Source organism: Leiobunum rupestre, chromosome 8 (assembly GCF_980474605.1).
Source record: "Leiobunum rupestre chromosome 8, qqLeiRupe1.1.hap1, whole genome shotgun sequence".
Classification (NCBI taxonomy): Eukaryota; Metazoa; Arthropoda; class Arachnida; order Opiliones; family Sclerosomatidae; genus Leiobunum; species Leiobunum rupestre.
Window position 1 is genome coordinate 10,834,258 of NC_143391.1, and position 20,667 is coordinate 10,854,924.

Genomic DNA, 20,667 nt, shown 5'->3' on the forward strand with positions numbered 1-20,667 from the left:
AGACATGGTTCAAGGTCATCGACATTTTCATAGTGTTCCCCCTACACACTCTGTGCGACCTGGAAATTTTTTAGTGGTCACCCAGTATAAACTCAGTTATATTTTGTCCATTAATTAACGAGTAGCTTTTCTATAAACCTATTAAACGAGATGCTCAGGGTTACGTGTTCGTATAAGGGTCCTGACTCCTCAAGGACGTATATAAGGGGGGGTTTAGGGGGTTCAAACCCCCCCCCTTAGGACTCGATTCCTTCCTTACGAAAGGTGCGCAACGTTAAGAAATAAACAGTATAAGACGTAAAACTGAATTTAAATATTAAAAAACTTCGTTTGATACACGTGCGGAAATGTCATTGTCACTCGTCCCGAGTCTAGCCAGTGGGGTGGCGGAGTGGTTAGCACTTTCGCCTCGCAGCAAGAGGAGCCGGGTTCGATCCCAGCTTGTGGCACTGGGTGAACACTCGGAACAACTCCTGCGTTGAGTTTGCAAGTTCTCTCCCCACTGGTTTAAGGGGTTTTCCCCCGAGATCTTCGGTTTCCCCTTCCACAAAAACTTGTTGAGGTTAACGGTAATAGTTAGTGTAGGGAGCTGTTGGCTCGAACGCGTGACATGCAGGGCTTGCCACCACCCTCCTACGCATTGTAACCCGGCCACCTGAATTAAAAGGCTTTAAAAGTCGCTCGATGACTTAGGCCTAAGGTGGTGCCTTGGGTATTAGCCTAGCTGATTATTATTATTATTATTATTACTTTAAATATGCGTTATTGCTAACGAAAAATTTCGCGCTCGCTGCGCTCGCGATTTCATCTGGTTGTGTTATAACCCGTCCCCCCCCCTTAGATTTTCTATGTCTACGTGCTTGTGACTCCTTATTGTCGCCCACACGGAGGAGCGTTTTCTCAAAAGGATTCCGACCTCTTTACTCTTAAAATGAATCATTTTGATTTTGGAAAGCTGTCCGGTGTAGGTTGGTGGTGGCTCGGAGTATGATGTTTCGCGGGTAATTGATCCCCTCTCGCCCTTCTCCCTTTCGTTCTCGGTAATATCCAGTCGTTTATTTGATGACGAAACCCTGAGGGACATTTTTCTGAATAAATGGATCCTCCTTTACTCCCGCGAAGAATACGATCCGTCATTCTCAGCCGAGCCAGCTTCTTCTCGTAAGGAAGTGCCGGGTTTGGGTCTCCTCCAGCGAAATATACGCAAAAGAGGGCAAACTTGCCATCCGGAGCGGCTACCGCGTAATACGAGCGCTGGCCAGCTGTCACCATCTCACGGAGGCGGAGGGAAGCGCGGGGGTTCTGGGTTGACCGGAAAGTTCTCCTTCTTTATCGCGGCTTAATGTTACGTTATAAGGCTCCTTTTTCGCGGAATTCGCGCGTCCCGAGAGAAAGGAGAAGCCTGACCCGGTAAATAGCGCCAGCTGGTAGCGGCCGATCTCTTTCCAGCCTGACACGAAAATGCCGCTCCGATCGGCGTATGTGTAATGAGTGAGAAACGGGCGAAAGAGCGAATCGATGCGCGCGAGAAAAGAGCTCTCCGACGTCTTATGACGGGATTAAAACAACCTTCTTCTCCCCGAAACTCAACTCGCTATTGCTCAATTAAAGACTATAAGTACCTCTTTGCCGTAAACAAAGTCGAAACTTCTAACAAAGTGGAGTTTTATAAACATTTCCTATAAGCTCGTTTCTTTCGCTTCCGCAAAACTCTGAATTTAAAATAGTAAAGTAATGGCTTTTACGATAGTCGAGAGAAAATAAAATTATGGCCGGATGCGGGATTGTACGAAGGAGTAGGATGCCAACGGGGGAGTTTTCGTCAATCAATAAGGATTACTCCTTTAGCCAATATCATTTTTAACGGAACGATGCGCTTACTCGCGCCAAGGGCATCTTTGGTTCTCTCGAGGAAGACTCCTTCGGCACTCGGGGGTGTAATGGTCCCTCTGTCGTTTCCCACGGTACCTCTATCTTTACATCTCTCTCTACTCCCATCTTGTTTAACTCCCCTTAATTAGGTGGTGCGGACAAAGTACGCTAATAATCAATATTAGACCCGCACTGAACGCGATACACTCGAAACACGAATCAGTAATGACGAAAAAAGAACCACACAGTTTTAGAACTAGATTTCTTTTATTTTTACTTTTCATTCAATTGAAATTTTTGGGGGGAGGTTTTTAATCTTTTTTGTTCACCTCTGTTTTTGCAATAAATATACAATCATAACGACTTAGTTTCCTTCCACATAAACAAACATTGTATTTTTTTACCCAATGATTACAAATAGTGATATATATTTTTATATCCATTTCTTTTTTATCATTCGTGATATTTTTGTTTAAAAACCTGAGCAAAAACGTGTGTTTTAGACGAATAAATTTTATAGAAAACATTTTGGGGGAATATTCTTTAACCCTTTTTTATTAATATTTATCCTCGTAACGTCCAATGTCCAAAAATTGTATATATATTTTATTGAAATTTCATCGTTAGTTTCTTACTGTGGTTAGGCTCTTTAGATACGCGTTCCCTACTATAGGTTAAAACTTACGAAAGCGTGTCTTTCAGGAAAGGTTAGTTAATGCTTAAATGTTTTAAATCCCATAACAGAAAACAGTGCGTCTAATATTTTTGGGTTGTTTATCTCCGTAGATATTTTCAAATTTGAATTGAGGAAGGGAACCCAATGTACTTTCGGGTTCGCGATTCCATTTTATAAAATGCGTGTACAATCGTGGGATATGTTAACATACGATATACGGGAATTTAGGATATAGTCCAATCACTCATTTTTTGCTTTTATTTAATAGTCATTTTTATATAATTTTTACAATTGTGTTTGGTATATCGGGCAGCCGAACTTTGTTTATTTTTTGTATGGTTCCATATTTTGTTCCCGGTAAGGCCGGTATAGTGTTTTTCTTTATGAACTTCGGGGATTTGTTTATCCATAAATTCATTTTAAGTATAGGCCTTTAATGAAAAATATATTTTTTGGTGAAACGTACAAAGTTAGGTTAGAATTAACTTCAATTTAACATTTTTGGCGATTCAAATATATTTTTCCGTAATAATTTACGTTCTATAAGACAAAAAAAATTTACTTATTTATGATATATTTAAATTCTAAATTTTACTGATATGTTACGCGGTTTCCCAGCTTCTAAATTTTATTATTTCATAATTATCGTTCGGTTTGATCGTGGTTGTGTAATATAATGCTCAAAAGCATTTTCTGTTGTATTAAGATCAGAGGGTACGTGGTTTATAGCGTTGTTTGAAGTAAGTACGGCATCAATACCATCGTTATAATGTGGATAAACCATTAATGATTTGGAAATAAGGGCATCGCCCTTCCGTTCCAAAACTTTCAAACGCTTTCCGTTCCAATTTGGTTGCTAATTGATCTGTATAATTAAGTCTTGGTTTACGCTACAAGTATAACTACGATATTGTGACGATATATAATTTTGAATATATATTTTAGCCTTTAGAATTATAGATAGACGCTCATTTTCTATATCCGATTCAGTTAGTTCTTTAGAATTCAACGTTAGTCTGACTAGATGTGTGATGATTGCAAAATTCCGAAACATAATTAATTTTACTGTATTTATACAATTTAAAAAAAGCACCGAATTTCTAAGGATAAAAATAATAATTAATTTCTTCATATTTTCCTCGATTACGTTTTTATTGTATTTCTTTTTTCTTACGAAATTAATTCTTCCCCCTTTAATTAAAAAAACTCCGTCGTATATCTTTGTTAAAACGAATAAATTAGTCCTTTATTATAATCCGCTAGACAAAAATAAAAAGAAACTAGGTTATGGCACAAATTATCTTCCTCTCTGTCTTTAGACTTTTAAAACGAGTATTTCTTATCTAATTATAGGATTAAGACGAACGAGTTCTCCCGATGTCGTACCGCGTTCATTTTGTCGTACCAGAATTTGACACTTAAATAATAAATGTTTGGACATAGTTTCTTCTCTTTAGCTTCGTCTGGAAAATAGGCGCCCAATAAAAAGATCCACAGATAAAACTCTTCGGTAAAAACTATTTTAAAAAACCGGTCGATTCCGTTCGTATTTGACCAGTTCACGTGGAATCTTCGCATTTTGTACACAAACATCGTACGATCATTTCAGAGCGACATTAAAAAATTTCTACAAAAAAAAACTCTCTTTTGGTCTTTTGTCTGTTTCGTCATTTTCTTGAGCTCCAATCGTGACTCACGCTGCTTATTCTCGCTTACGGAGAAATTGAACGACATTGCGCGTTTTTTATATATTTTTTGGGGGGTGCCTGACTATCACGAGGGCCCCTAGTATTAAACGAGAACACTGAAAGAAGTGACGGCGAAACGCGCGCGATTTGTACCTATAACTAGCACTTCTATAGAAATTACTTTGACGGGTGCTTTGAGTCCCGGCCCGGTCATTCGCGTCTTACTTTGCCCGCAGAGAGGACAAGTACCGTCACGCACTAACTGTAGTAGTAATTGTTCATGTTTCGAGCCACCGGGGCCCTGGGATGCGTGTCGCTGTCCTGGCGTCTCATGGTATTCCTACTGTTCGTGTACCGGACCACTTCGGGCTCGCAACCCGACCCGGAGAGGGGACTGGTGCCCGTTAAGGCGGTCGTCGTCAAACGTTCGGTGGCTTCGAAGGCCGCGTCCAGCTCGGCCATGTCGTCGCCCCCGTAAGGCGACGTCAATGGTTCCGAGATTCGCATTTTCGACGCTCGAGGGCGGTCGCGTCGCTTTTGAATGTAGAGACGCCCCGCTAGGACTATGAGAAACGCCACCAGACCGGCTGAGAGGCTTACTGTCAGGTACAAAATGAACTTTTCCTTGTTTTCTGAAACCAACGCGGAGGTTTCGTTACTGACTCGAATTTACGTTTAATTGGATAGGACTAACGGATGGTACTTACTTTTAACGTAGTTGAAAGCCTTAACCCACTCCGTGATGAAACCGATGACCCTTTGCTCTTCGGTACAGTTGGAGTCGGACAGCTCTCCGTCGAGGTTCTCGTCGCTCTGCATGTCTGTTTTGATTGTGGGCTTCAGTCTGGCTCTGCCGTCCAGGCTCGCGCCGCCGCTAGTCGAGCTCGTCCCACCCACTGACCCCAATGAGTCTCTCGATTCCCCTGCGACAAAGAAGAACGGCGTTGACAATGAGAAAAACAAGCTTTATATCCGAGAGGAGGAACTGGTTACGTTCGAGGAAACGGCGCGGCGTCGTGTCCTCGAACTTGAAATATAATACACCGTTAAGCTATCGGGCGTACGAGGAAGCTCTCGTTAAAAATAATTAATTCATCACTTCCCCGTTCATTCGTGCCTTTTTTAATTACTCTATAAAACCCGGCGCCTTTCCTTTATTTTAATTACACTAGATATCCCTCTCCGACACTTTGTGAGAACTGGTTTTCTTTTCATTTCAACTCTCATCCCGCAATATCTCATTTCGTGATTTAGTTTGCCACGCTATTGAAATTTGATTAGCATCACAAACCCGCGATTAATTGAACTCGCTTTGGGTCTTATATCAATTCTACCAGAAGTAAATTAACCGAAGTTATCAGACTGCTATACTCCCCATGTTGGAGGCGTTTTCCTTATGAAGTTACATTTTGACCACAAATTTAAAATTTTGCGCGCTCCTAGGCCGAAAAAAAGGTTTTTGTATAAAAAATGATTTCATAAAAACAAAGAAATAGCTATACCACAATTTCCAAGTGCAATTTATCGCGTCAAAAGACGGGGATGGAAATAAGCTTTTATTTAACTCGATTTTCTCATCATTTTCATAAGAAAAACACCCTCCGATTCTTAGCGCTATTCCGATAACTACGGTTCATTTACTTCTGATTCTACTTATTGAAAATGTCTAGATACGAGGCTATTTACCCGGAGTTTTTGTAGTCGATGGAAAAATGTGGCTGACTTTCGAATGGACGGTGCCCGCTTTGCTGTCAGTCGGCCCTCCGTACTCCAAATCAGTGGCCTTCTTCGGTGGCTGGAAGCCCGGGGGTAAAACCGGCGGAAGAGGTGGCTGAATTTCGGACGTGCCACCGTGGGTGGAATAGGTGGACGATGGCACCAAAGACTGGTTCTCGTCGACCAGCGCCGGGTAGTCTCCGTCCGACTCTGACTGCTCTTTGGTTTCGTCGCCGAAATCACTCGATAGAGAGGAGCCTCCTTTGCCCAGGTCCAACTCTTTCAGAATTTCTTTCGGAACTAATTGCGACATACGAATTACCACCTCGTTATAAAGAAAGATCCGATGAATGTTAACAATTACCGCAAGTGTAGACAACTTTGAGGTGTAGTCTAACTCCTTTCGGACATCCTGGGCTGCCAAACGTTCCCAAATCAGCTCCCACTGAACATTTCCTTTTCCCGTGGCAACTGCTCATCACCGTCTCAGTGGCGTAGCTGACCTGGCAATCTTCTTCGGCAATTCCAAAGAAAAACATCTTTGAAATAAGTCAAAACCGTACCCTAAATGCTATTTCTTACCTTCTCCTTTGACTCCTTCGGGGTTGGGACAGTAGCTGTTGTCCACTTCGTAGTGAGTTCCGCCAAAAGCGGCCGAGTAAATGACGATCCTCTGAGCTTTGGCACATCTCAGTATTAGCCGCTCACCCTCGCACACTATTTTATTGTGAAAGGAATCTACCAAGAACGGGACGGGATTCAACACGAGGTGTTACCCAGAAATGAAGATCAGATTTACTTACTGGGTCTACACTTGTAGGCTACCTCCGCGTACTTTCTGACTCCCGGACAAGGATCTCCTCCGAAGGAATCGGGTGACGTCCTGACTTTGCACGTCCTCTGCTCTCGACAGGCCCCTTCGACCGTTTGCAAAATAGTGTACTGAAAGAAGTCATTAACATGAGCTCCCAATATCGAGATTTTTATTTGGTTGCTCGTTAAACCGACATCCCTTCAGTCTAGATCTTTAGTTTGACGGTTAGGGGACCTCGACGGCTTAACGGCTTTTATAGAAATCAACTTACTCTTAGGGTTTCGTTGGCGACGCAGTTAGTGGTGTCGTTCTCGGCAAAGAAATGGTCGTCGGCGCCCATGCCCGCGTTGGGGGTTACCGGCGGACAAAGCTGGTGCGACGGCACTTGCCGGCCGTATTGGGCCAAGTTGATGTTGATGATGGTGTTGGGGTAACACTCGATGATCAGGTCGTCGCCGTCGCAGGCGTGCACTTGGAAGGTGCGCAGGATCCCTGATAACAGAGCTGCCCAGTGAGCCATTGATACAACAGGGACACGTGGTTATATCGCGAAGAACGAGGAAAGGACCCGGCGGACATTGTGTTAGAGAGCGAAAGGACGGGTGGCAGCAGCGGGAGGAAGAGGAACAGAGACCAAAAAGGAAGATAAAAGAAAAATAGATGTTTTTGGTCAAAGAACAGAATATTATCCACCACCAAAAGTTACGAAATTCAAAGAATACATATAGAGTACAGGATGCCTAGGTAATGTAGGTAAGCTTAATAAACTCTATTCAACCTAGGAGCAACAAACACAAGTAGAACGCAGCTAGCCTTAAAACACGCTAACGCAGAGCTGTGTACAAATTTCATTGAACGAGCCTTTACGCGGAACGTTTTACGGAAAGGGGGAAGACAATTTCCGAATGTTCCCCTTCCAACGGCAGCAGGCGCTAAAGCGTCTAACCAATGAAAAATGTACGCGAGAAAATGCACGACTCTTGACGGGTTGCGTTCTCCTTTAGTAGGGTGCTGTGTTTGTTGCTCCTAGATTCAATTATCTTTATGGACATAACTTGATACGATTTTTAATATCGGATAATGTAATTTCCTAAAAAGTCGAAAACATTTCGGCGTTCTACTTGACCAAAACTTCGGCATCTTACGCCATAAATATAAATTTTTGCAGGTTGATTATTTTCTTTTTTCTTTTCATGGCGGTTAATTTGACGACCAATTTGCCAGGCACACGCGATTCTCAGCGACAGCGTCGCTTTCTGACGCTTTCATTCTTTTTGTATTTTTTATCCTCGTTCCTTTCAGCGGCCGATTATCCACGCTCGTAAATTCGCCTTCATCGGGCTAAATGAGTCTATTGTCCGATGCGCGCCTGTAGGGGAAAATTAGGCCCGACTCCGTTCACTCTGGAAAGAGAGTGCAGCGAGCCAATTTAGGCCGAGAGACATAAAAGCCCTTCTTTTCGGGAACCTCTTATTATTGTTATTATATTTTCCTTCGCGAAAAAATCGTAACGAGAAATGCCGGCCCGCTTAATTGGGTTTAGGCGGGGATCGTACATCAAGGCCTACTTAGGAGTTTTCCTCCGTAAAAAGTCACGTCTTAATTCCAATTTGTTCGTCGGCTTAACGGTTTTCTAGTTAACCGTAGCCAGTTAGTCAAGTAAACCTTTACCATTTTCTTCTATAAATATTAGAGATGTGAGCCCTTAAATTTACCGGTAATGGTAAAATTACGGTAAATTTACCGAGTGGTTTTACCGGTAAATTTACCAATTACTTTCATAAAGCAAAAAACACCCAAAAATGTTTTGTTAAACTTCAAATAAAAGAAGAAACAATTACATTTTACATTGGACCAGAAAACCAAATCATTTTCCTGTTAAAGACTCCGAATTCCCGGCACTGTGATTTTACGTTCCATACATTTAAATGTATTTCTAAGGGGTTATCTAGGAAGTTTATCTAAGTTTAATGTAACCTAAGGCTATGGTAAAATTAAAATACTATTTTAATAATTATTGTGACATCAAACCATTATTTTGATTAAATAAAAAGTTAATGGTAAATTTACCGGTAAATTCACATCACTATTAAATATATGTTCTTAATAACAGTGCGAATTTCCCTGTATAGGCGGATATTATACAGGGTGTTTCAAAAGGTTATGCAAAAATGTTAAGTAGTTGTAGGGGGTGAGTTGAGAAGTATGCCTGTTTTTTCCCCATTTTCCTACGATGAGTTAAAAGAGCACCAGAAAGCTTCAAAGTGTAACCTACTAGCCCCTGGAAGTAGGCTGCAAAAAAGCGCAAAACCAAGCAGCAGGGACTTTAAATACGGTTTAAGTTTACGTTTTTACTCTGGTCACCTCGATTTGTTTACAAAATCCTTTTTTAAATATCACACGAACCCAAACCTTAATGTTCGCGTTTCCCTGCTGCTTGGTTTTGCGCTTGTTGCAGCCTACTTCCAGGGACTAGTAGGCCACAATTTGAAGCTCTCTGGCGCTCTTTTAACTCATCGTATCAGACGCGTAGGAACGTTTTAGATTAAGGGCGGTACAGCTTGGATGCTAACTTTGGCGCCATCTCATCAGTATCCTTTTTGCACCCCTTCTAAAACAATTTGGCGCCTTTTCATACCCCTTTGGCGCCCCTTTCCAATTTCAAGGGTGGGGGGTACATTGTACCCCTGTACCCCCCGTTCCTACGCCACTGCATCGTAGGAAAGTGGGGAAAAAATCAGCATACTTCTCAACTCACGCCTTACAACTCCTTAAAATTTGTTCATAACCTTTTGAAACACCCTGTATATTAGTGATTCCCTTCGCGAATTGATTCATTCTACAGGATCATTTGGATTAATACGAAATTGGGGAAGGGTTCCATTTCTGGATGGCTATTTTAAACGACTGGAAACACCTGAAACAAATCGATTTCTCCCGCGTAAACTCAGCCGTCCTCGCCCAGAGACATTTGTCGGAATAATTAACTTTATCAGAAAAGTTAACGAGATTCAATATAGTATGTTACTCTACGATCTCATCCTCTAATTTTAGTAATTTCCTTATCTAAAAACGCCGCAAAACTGAATATAGGCTAAACCTGCCTCGTCACATCTCTATAAAAAACGGAGTGAGCTCGTCTCCCCCATTCTCCAATTCTTTCGCGAAATGATCCTTCCCGTTTATCTCTGCTGTTTCCCTATATTCCACGCCGTTTCCAAAGGATAGCAGTAAGGCATGCAGTTTTTACCCTATTTCACGCTTTCCACGGCGCTTTCGAGTGTCTAGCGTCGAATCTCCATTATATATATATATATATATATATATTAGTTATTTTATTCCCTTGAGCGTGAAGAGTATTAAAAGCATTAGGTGGAGAGGAATTGTTGAGTAGAGAAGAGGACATTCGGGGGATATCTCTCTGGCTATCCTTTATGGACTAAGACAATTTCCTCCTTGCCACGCCGGAAATGACACATCCTAGGCGGGAACCTCCGCCGCAAAAGTGGGTTGCGAGGGGCGGAGATGAAACCGGGGAAAGGAAACAGAAAGAACCGCGATTGGGGGTTTTGCGGGGAGCGCCTAATATACCGCCCAAACATTAATTAAGGCTATTCACTCGTCAAACTGACTTAATTAAATTTAATACGTTTATTTCGCGATTGTTTGCCGAAGCGACATCTAATTTTTATATTTTTATATCAAGCAAAATGTACAAAATATACTCGTAAACGTAGAGATTTATTAAGAAGATAAAGATAAGCGCTTCAATAAATGCCGTTCTCTATCCCCCCCCCCCTACGCGAATTACTGAATAAAATAGTCACATGTTTATGTTAGTTTTATTTGTAAGGCTGAAGTTGACAGCGCGCGCATTTTTTTCAGAAAGCGCGTGCGAAATTGAACGAGCCCTTCAATATTCGTAGCTTCAAGGCGGGGCTTAGTTGCGACGTATTACGTCGCTATGATTTGAAATATTAAGGGGTAAGACTACCGTGGCCATTGTCTACTTTCACGTTATTTCAAGCTGAACTCTTTTAATTTTGTGTTTTAACTGATAAAATTAATATTGATGTGTAGAACAGCCTCTTGTTTAGTGCTTAAAATAATTTTGACAATCTTAAATTTCAAAGTAATTTAATTATTACGTTTTAATTCGGACCCCCGGAGCTAAACAAGCGCCCAAACTACCCTATAGTTATAGCCTTTTATCTCGTTAACTATTAATATTAGAATTATCAAAATTATTTTAATTTTAATTATTTATAATTCGATTGTGTAATTGTTAAAAATAAAACGTTCAGCTTGAACGAAAAAGAGGTTTTTACTATAGTCTTCCCCCTTAAGCAGCGCGCGCTTTAAAATATAAAGCTTTTATAAGTATGTCCTGGCTCTCTGTACTACTACTTCTAGGCAAATCGCTGAACAAGTTTTATTTAAGCGTATATTTTCCTAAATTTAAAAGAAAATACATTACGTATTGGCAGAAGTAAATGAACCGAAGATATCGAAATAGCGCTCAGAATCGGAGGGCGTTTTCCTTCTGAAAATGGTGAGAAAATCGAGTGAAATAAAAGCTAATTTCCAACCCCGTCTTTGGCGTGATAAAGTGCACTTGGGAATTGTTGGTATAGCTATTTATATGTATAAAAAATGGTTTCTTAAAAACAAAAACGATTTTATTTCGACCTAGGAGTGCGCAAAATTTCAAATTCGAGGTAAAAATGTAACTTCATAAGGAAAACGCATCCAACATGGGGAATATAGCAGTCTGATAACTTCGGTTCATTTACTTCTGGTATTGGCCGCCAATGGGTAATTCCAATGCACTATTACTTTCAACGTAATGGAATTCAGTTTAGGATCGTTTATTTTGTTCCACCTAGGAGCAACAAACACAAGGAGAACGCAGCTAGTCTTTAAACACGCAACGCAGTGTTGCGTACAACTTTCATTGGACGAACCTTTACGCTGATGGTTTTACGGGCGGGGGGAAGACGAATTTTCCCCTTCCGACGGCAGCAGGCGCTAAAGCGTCTAACCAAAGAAAATTGTACGCAAGAAAATGCACGACTTTTGACGGGTGGCGTTCTCCTTGTGTGGGGTGCTGTGTTTGTGGCTCCTAGGTGGAAATAAATTACCTTTGGGACTTCCCCGCCTCTTTCTTATTGAGTTTACGTATATCTGCAGAACCTATTTTGGGCTGAGATTCGTTTTTAGGAAGGGCAACAAAAACTTACTCGTAATATAACTTCGCGTGATCCAGGGTCATTATTTGTCGAAGTTTTAGAATCTGCATTATTAAGGGGAGGCTTTCAAAATACATTCCTCCCCCCCTACCATCACGTTTGTTTTTGCTCGAGGTTAGAATCGTTTATACCATAACGTAATTGAAGCTATAAAATATTAGTATACTGATATTTCCTTGTAAAATGGAATCCAATGGAAAGAAAGCTCTATTTTTAACGTATTTAACTAACAAGGAGACTATCTGAGGTGGTTATCACCGATTTTGTTGCAACTTGGAGGTTAGGTAGACCTTATGATAGTATGGTAGTTGCCAAAGGGAAAAGTTGCAATAGGCTTTAGTTTTCCCATGGCAACCGAAAATGTTTTTGATCTCTCAAATCAAAAAATCTCCATTTAAAAAATAATGGGATTTTCTCGGTTTTACTTACAAAATTCGAAAAAATTAAATTTTCAAAACTTACCCAAAAAGATGAATTTGACCTATTTTGGGTAAAATTGATCAATTTTAGTAAAAAATTTACAAAATTTGGGTAACCGAGAAAATCCCATGTTTTTTTAAATGGAGAGGTCAAAAACATTTTTGGTTGCCATGGGAAAACTAAAACGCATTGCAACTTTTCCCTTTGGTAATTACCATACTATCATAAGGTCTACCTAACCCCCAAGTTTCAACAAAATCGGTGATAACCACCTCGGGTAAGAATAGCAATGATGAAGCCAAAGTCGCGAATTTACTCGTAAATTAAGACAAAATTGTACGAGCGGCAACAATCCGGGTAATTACCTTCAGCTTAAGTTAACGTCTTAAGAGCGTAAATCGCGGGCCGTATATTCCCGTAAGTTGAGGAAATTAAAGCGATATTATGCTTGGACAAAGCAATGGCGGCTGTTTCTTGGGAATGTAAAGCTGGAATCTCGAAGAAACGGGCTACGCTCGGGGAAACTACCCTCGTCATATACAAAGCGAAATAACTAAAACAAATATGGAGAAATGGCGTTTTGGTTTCGGGTTACGAGTGCCATAATAATAACGGCGATACAGAGAGTTATTTTATAAAGGAGGTGCGAGCCGTAGTCGGGGCCCATTTCTGGTTTTAGTGGTTCAGTAAACATCATTAAAAGACGCCCTTTTATGGAAATAAAACAATGCCATAAACTGGATCTTTAATAGAGGGGTGCCGCGCCACTCACTTGGCCGCGACCAAAACAAAACAAACAAGTTTAATCTCCACGGCGCAATTAAGATTCCGACGCCGCCAATGATGCAAATTCGCCTTAATGAATATGAGCTCTTTCTGGCCACCGTCTTCGCGAGAGCTATCTTTGTTTCGAGTCATCATTTTCTACGTTTCAACTTACAAACTGCTTTCGTCGATGTATCTCGAAGTATCCCCACCCTTTGCTACCCAGTATCGTTTAAGCAAAGTGTTTGGCGGTCCCCGCTCGCTTTAACAAACGAATATTTAAATATATAAGCGGGGTTAGGTCACCTTCATTCATTATTTCAGTTTTAGGTATTGATACTTCTTAAAAGGAGTAGAAACTTCATCGGAAAACTTAACACTAACTACGATTTGTTTTTGACGTAACTAGCGTCTGTTAAACCTAATGGCAGAAATAATTATAGAAGTTTATACTCCCTTTAACTTTAGAAATTATATTTAAATCCGTTTTACATCACAATTTCATTGTTAAATTAGTAGGACCAGAAGTATGTAGCTTACCTCAAATGAGATAAAAATCAAATTAACATAAAACGTTTTTAATAAGCGCATCAGGACAGCAAATGTGTACATCGATGAAAACTGAATAATTTACATAATTTATTTATAAAACATTTTCCCTGATGTGATAGCTTTAAAATAGTAACTATAATTCTGAAGTAACTCTGAAATTTTTCTTTCTAAATGTGTTTTTAAGAAGTGAATTAGAAGTATAGGAAAATAGGAGTTTGTAAGTTATCTTCCCACTAGTTAAAGGGGTTTTATCTGGAGTTCTTCGGTTTCCCCTTTCCATAAAAACTTGTAGAGGTTAACGGTAATAGTTAGTGTAGGGAGCTGTTGGCTTGCGTGGCATGAAGGGCTTGCCACCACCGTCCTACGCATTGTAACCCGGCCACCTGTTTAAGGCATTATAAGTCGCTATATGACTTGGGCCTAAGGTGGTGCCTTGGTTATTAGCCTGACCAAAAGTAGCATAAGACCCAAAAGTGTGTCAGCTGTACCTTTGCATCTGTTAAAATTTCTAATGAGACCTAATCACACTATAGACTACATAACCTACTAGTTAATAATCAGCTAGGCTAATACCCAAGGCACCACCTTAGGCCTAAGTCATCAAGCGACTTTTGAAGCCATTAATTCAGGTGGCCGGGTTACAATGCGTAGTAGGGTGGTGGCAAGTTGGAATAGTACTAGCAACATTATATTTAGTCTATAGTCTGGCGCAATTTTCTCTCTTCGATTTACTCGCCCGTAGACATACGAGCTAAAACGCCTCACTCGGCGGCGCTGGAGTAACTCGGATTTTGATGACGTATTTTTGACCCCCCTTCGTTTCCCTGTTTTACTATGCGGCAAACTCTCATTAACTACTATACCGTTCTGACACACTTTTGGGTCTTATGCTACTTTTGGTCTAACTGATTATTATTAATTCTTCTCTCTTAGATATAAATTATATATTTACAGTAAGACTAAAAGTGAATAAATAGTTATCGAATTATATGCTGAAATTTCCAAGAAAGCTTATCCTTCGCTTAGTAAAGTTGCCATTAGGCCAAACTCGCAGCATCGCGTACAAAAGGCAAATTAGCTAAATGTAGCGTTTAAAAGTTCAATGCTCCGGAGTAGCCATTGTTTACTAATAAATGGAACAGAAAGTTTAAACATCGCGTGGAAGTGGTGGGAGGGAAGGGGGGGGGGGGCGTTTGGAGGCCGAGCGCTATCACTCGGAAATTATATTTCAGAGAAGGTTTCGATATGTAATTATCTCAACTTCGTCTCTAATTTTGCCATATTCGGCCGCCTCAGCTTATTTCTAGCACCGTAACGAGCCAAAACGACAGTACATCACGGCGATTATTTATTTGTCCTTAACACTGGGTCGCGGATAAACACACTCGGCTTATCATCCCGAAACCAAACAGAGGACCGTTCCCTTTCGTTAATTACAAAATTAGTATCGCTCGCTGTGAGTTTTTTTAAATTTTTATTATTTTAGATCAAAATTTTCAAAAAGAAATAGGTCAAATTGCCTGTAAAAGTGTTTTAACAGCGAGGTTCCGAAGCGTGTGACACGAGCCAGCATTTAGGCGCGACATTTTTCTTATTTTCAATCCTAGCCCGAAAAAAAAAGGCAATTAGTTTTAAAATATTCTGACAGCTAAATTTGCAATTCATTATCATTTCATCCAACGAAGCGTTACGTATACTATTCTTTCTTTCCTCTTTTGCCTTTTTCGAAGTGTGGAGAAAACAAACAGCGTGTAATTTGAAGTGGCCCTTACTTAACGAGAAAAAATAAACCAAGGAGAGAAAAAAAGATAAAAAATTGGCCGCGAAAAACGAACGAGAAAGATGCTTTGATTTATAAGATCCGTTTCTTTCCGGGGGTAATTCGATAGGGACATTCCTCCCTTCCCTAGCACCCTTTGGCTCTGTTGGTTACACGTACCCCATCCTCGCTGAAACTAATTTCGACCTCTCGGCTTATTTTGGAAATTCCCTCAGCACCCCGATGAAGCTCCTTCGTAGTAGTCGCCTTTCTTCTTCTTAAGGTAAAGAAAATATATCGGATTGCGGGTTTTGGATAGAGTAGGGTTAATGGTTTTTATCCTCGAGCTGCTCGAAACGAAAAGAGAGGTGTTTCTATCGGCGGACGCTACTTGGATGCTAATACGTTTTGAAATCGCGATTTGCCGGAATATCCGAACGCGCGCCTTTTATATTCCAGAGTCGTCGCTTCTCGGTATATTTTATTTTATTTTTATACGCTTTTATCGATATTACACGCTTATCAAAAACGAAAGAGAGACCGTTCTCATCGATCCGCCCGACGAGATGTCGCTTTTACTTAATTCGGAAGCTAGTAGCGTTTCGCGATTCCATACGAATCGCCTGATTTCGGCTAAAATAAATATAAATTTATACAAACGTTTTGAGGCAAAGGCGTGGGAAAAACGTTTTCTGTTTGGGAATGCCGCGAGATAACACGAATCTTTCGAAATTTGATAAGTCGTCGCTCTTATCAACTAAAAAGGCTTTATTGAAAATTAAAATATAAAGTTTAATAAACTAGTCTTAATCGAATATTTTAAAACTTTTATCACAAGGAGCTCCATTCATTTGACATTGGAACGGCCAAATAAGGGCTATGAACTTAATAAATGACGGTATTGAATTATTTAAAATTATCCCCAAAAATATGCGCGGCTTAGATTAATTAAATACTTCGTAAATATACGCCTTATTATAACGTGTTTTAACAAGACCTAAGGGCTATTAACCCGCGCATCTTCTACATTCATTCGACGAATTAATTCAAAAGACGATTGATGGAATAAAGAATATAGTACTTTTCCTTATTTGATAAAGTGTAGAACTTTTGAAGTGTACATTTAGCCCGGGGTCTTTCGCATATTGAAAATATAAGTAAAGAACAACCCCGCGATGAAATTCGTCTTCTACTCGTATAGTTCAACGAGTAGATTTTACCCCGCGTCCCGCCTCGAAGCGAACTGTCAAACGAAATAGAGCCAACCTCGTCCGCGTGGCGAGGAGGGAGCGAGGTTTTATTTGAAAAACTTTTCAGATAAAAATTCAGTCTTGGCGTAAGTTCCGACAAAGAAGCTATTGATTCTTCTCGCGGGCGTTTAAGGAAGCGCCAGTTTTCCGACATGTCCTCTCTCTCCCTCCCCTCCTCGTGCACACGCTTCATATCTTTTTTCCTCTCTACGTTCTCCTCAACTTCCTACGAATATTCAATCTCAACATCCCTCCTCTTCGGATCGTACAACTCTCCGAATAGAGAAATATTGTCGAGGAATCCGATTCGGGCGTTTGAATCGGCTGCGAACTTCGAGCGTTAAAAAAAGAGTGCGAGAAAACTTAAATGTCTTCTTAAAAGGAGAAAGAGATGGGAGGAAAAAATTCGCTGAGCTCAACCGATTTATACATTTGGGGAAAGTGAAGGGGGTTGGAAGAGCCGAGAGAGGGAGTGATGGGAGACGCTTGTAAGCGCCTATCTCGCGACTTTTTATTCCCTTAAGCAATTACGGCTATACGTCTGTCTAAAAATCGGCCGAGATTGAGAGAGGAAAAGACGCTCTTATAAATACCCTTCTCTCGCTCGCTCTGACTCGGTGCACTTTGGCAAAGGTCGAGGGAAGCTGAGCTTGCAAAGAGAGATTTCGACTCTCCGAATTCAATTGGTCCGAATGGCGTTTCCCCGGATCTTATAAAATGGCTGGCTTACTGGCGCGCCAAACGGGAGGATCACGGCCCAGCCATCAGCATTCTTAACTGCGGAAACGGCCCGAAATTGCTCATATTTCTCCAGCCATTATTAAAGCTATTTATCGCGATCCGCCACCGACGTTACGCTTTTTATTTTCCGTCGACTTAAACGAATTCTGGCGAGGGATATTAAAATCCCACTCCGCTCTAAACACGAGTTGTCGATATATGGATTTCCGATTTTGCTCTTCCGTCATAAATATCTTTAAACGCGTCTTAAAATTAAAAGGCGCCATAGCCGAAGGGTGTCGACAATTTAAATCCTATATCATTTTGAGATTATTTGACCTTTCAACTAGAAACATTATTGCGAAGATATATTATTTAGGTCGAGGGGCAAATCACCTTCGAATCTAATCTGTTGCTTTGACTGTATAAATATTAAAAAATATTAAATCATGATTACATTTTTAAACTTGATTAATGGAACACTCTGTAATAGAGCGATCTGAATCTCAATTTATCCGTATATTGACGTAAAATTATGCGCAGTTGATCAGATTAATTAAAGTTTCCATTGAATCCTTTAACGGCATTCCAACGGACATGAATTTGCAACTAAATTAGTGACTTCAAGCGGGGCTTATGAGAATTGCCATCCCTACTCGCATTGCTAAGCGCTCACTCTCGGACGATTTTAAAAGCGAGAATTTCAAAAGAGGGTTTTCGAGCGTTTGCCTCAAACGCAATCTTTCCGAGTCGGTTTGACAAGTTTGGGGCTTTAAATCGCATTCGCTTTGGATATTTCCGTTAGCGGCCCATTCGCACGCCGTTCCTCTAATATTTTAGCGTATATTAGGACGGCGATATTGTTGAATCGGAAAATGTTATTCCGGCTAATTGCTTATGCCCGTTATGCAACCGGTTTTACCAAAATTAGGCAAAGTGTCGAGCGACTTGCCTAATTAATAAGAGGCGAGGCTAGCCGTCCAGCAAACATCCGAAACGTAAGCTCTTCGTCTATTCGACACGTTTGGCATCCGTAAACACTCCGAAGCGCGCTTATTACGTTTCGGAATCGCGTCTGACGACTATGGAGGCCGGCGTCCGTTACGCGAGTTTGCGCCGGCACCATAAATTAGTCATCTGTACGCTTAAAAAATAAGTTAATGGCAGACGCCGATTCAGCCACGCTATCGGTTAATTAGGGTAATTCGCGATGGATATATCTGACCAATGTATCGCTCTCGCCACCGTCAACCAATCCTCGATGAGGTTCCGATTCCGGTAAACACCTTAATGCAGTTACGCGCTCCATAATTCACCGACCGAAACCCGGAGAATGAACGGACTATTTCGGAATATCATCTTTAGAACGCGCCCTCTCCCCTTCATTACCGAAATGCTCTCGAACCACTTTTACAATTCCACCGTTTTGAGAAACTAAAGACCGATAGCTAGTCTCCTACTTCGTCTTATATAAATTACCTTTACCTTAATGGAATCTTGATATTACGTAAAGTCTAGTTTGCTAAGATCCTCACACATAAGCTCCAATAAATTAACATAATAATACACCTAGATAATATACGTTACCGATACGACACTATCAGTTTCATCATAAGCCTATCATAAGGTCCCCATGAGTAAAGTTAAAAGGAACCACCTATACTGACGAGTCCCAAATAGGACGAAACCGGTCTACCGTTGGAAATTCTGGCTATTTTATTTAATTTAATTTAGTTTTCCACTCGAAGATCTATTTGGTCGAAACATATGGGGGTGCGCCCCCCACCTTGACGCTTAAGCTTTTCATGTGACTTGATGATTTGTTATTACACCCATAGCTCAAGATGTCTTTTAGCGCCCCCCCCCCCCCTTGAATTTTTTTCTGTATCCGCCTCTGGTTAAGGACGTAGCCACTAGGATGTGCAAATTTTTAATACCTACCTCTTAATAACTAGTATATATGTGATTGTCAAAAATTTAGCCTGTACCTTTGCTTATGGGGACCTTATGATAGGCTTATGGTTTCATCTAAAAGTTCGTAATTTTATACCAATAATAATAATCAGCTAGGCTAATACCCAAGGCACCACCTTAGGCCCAAGTCATCTAGCGACTTTTATTGCCTTTTAATTCAGGTGGCCGGCTTAAATTGCGTAGGAGGGTGATGGCAAGCCCTTCAAGTTTTTATGGAAAAGGGAAATCGAAGTATACGGGAGAAAACCCCTTAAGCCAGTGAAGAGAGTTTTTTGTTTTCAAAAATACTATAGCTTTATTTTAGAAAATACAGCTTAATTAGATATTAAAGTCGGTTTACAAAAAACGCTATACATATAAAAAATGGAGAGCACTATGGTAACCAAAGATATTTACAAAGATAGGAATAAGAATAACAATTCGAGATTTTGTTTTTGTTAGAGAGAACTTACAAACTCTACGCGGAAGGAGTTTCGGTCTATTTTTGACCAATTCTCTTTATTATGGCGAAGCGAAACAGGCAGGGTCAATTTGCGATTACGGGGTTTACGATTCGGACATTGTTTTTCCATTATGATCATCGTTCGTTTAACGTAGCTCGCAGCTTTTACCCCCTGCTGAGCCTTCGACGTAACGAGAAGCTTATAGTAGAAAATGCATTAGGCAAAAGCAAACAAGCGGTTCCGGCGCGACAGTCAAGCAAATCGAGCGGCCTCTCTTTTGAAATGCCCGAGGGTGAATATACACAAAGCCCAAATTGATTACTTCGTATTCCCTCTTCTCGGGTTCTCGTACTAGAAATGGACTTTTATATATCAGGGGTTCGCTGGAAACGATATTGGAGTATCGCGGTTGTTTTGCCCCCGGGAACAACCCCCCCCCCCCGCACCATTTCATTTCACTGTTTCACAATACACGCGTTTATTGACTTTTGACTCTCCGGTAAAATTTCTATACGCTTTTAGTGGCTATAGTTGGCGTATACGGGGAGGCAGTTCGATATATTCGGCCGCACTCGGCATAACCCCCTCCAAAACTCCGATAGTTAGCGGAGGGCAGCGGGTCTCGGACGGTGTGTCATTCTCGATGGTTTCGGATATTTCAAGCGCGTAACACGTTTCTTACGTTTGGCGGGTTCCGAGGTGATGGAGGAGTGGCCCAGTCTACCGAGTGGAACAGCGGCGGACAGCTCTCCCTTAATATACCACGAGA

General features: G+C 40.9%; 1 protein-coding gene across 3 annotated transcripts in view; it reads right to left on the minus strand.

The window, feature by feature from the left end:
• Nucleotides 1-2,238: 2,238 nt before the first annotated feature.
• Nucleotides 2,239-20,667, minus strand: part of LOC149932373 (uncharacterized) — a 54,157-nt gene continuing 35,728 nt past the window's right edge. The window contains exons 2-8 of one of the 3 annotated variants that reach the window (XM_090156366.1): nt 7,038-7,258; nt 6,756-6,894; nt 6,535-6,690; nt 6,317-6,466; nt 5,923-6,252; nt 4,944-5,159; nt 2,239-4,868 (exon numbers count right to left, since the gene is read on the minus strand). In XM_090156366.1, the coding sequence (XP_090012492.1) occupies nt 4,495-4,868; nt 4,944-5,159; nt 5,923-6,252; nt 6,317-6,466; nt 6,535-6,690; nt 6,756-6,894; nt 7,038-7,258 (1,586 nt within the window). In that variant the 3' untranslated portion in view covers nt 2,239-4,494. Of the gene's footprint in view, nt 4,869-4,943; nt 5,160-5,922; nt 6,253-6,316; nt 6,467-6,534; nt 6,691-6,755; nt 6,895-7,037; nt 7,271-20,667 lie in introns of all 3 variants that reach the window. The other 2 variants (XM_090156365.1, XM_090156364.1) reach the window with 2 other exon arrangements.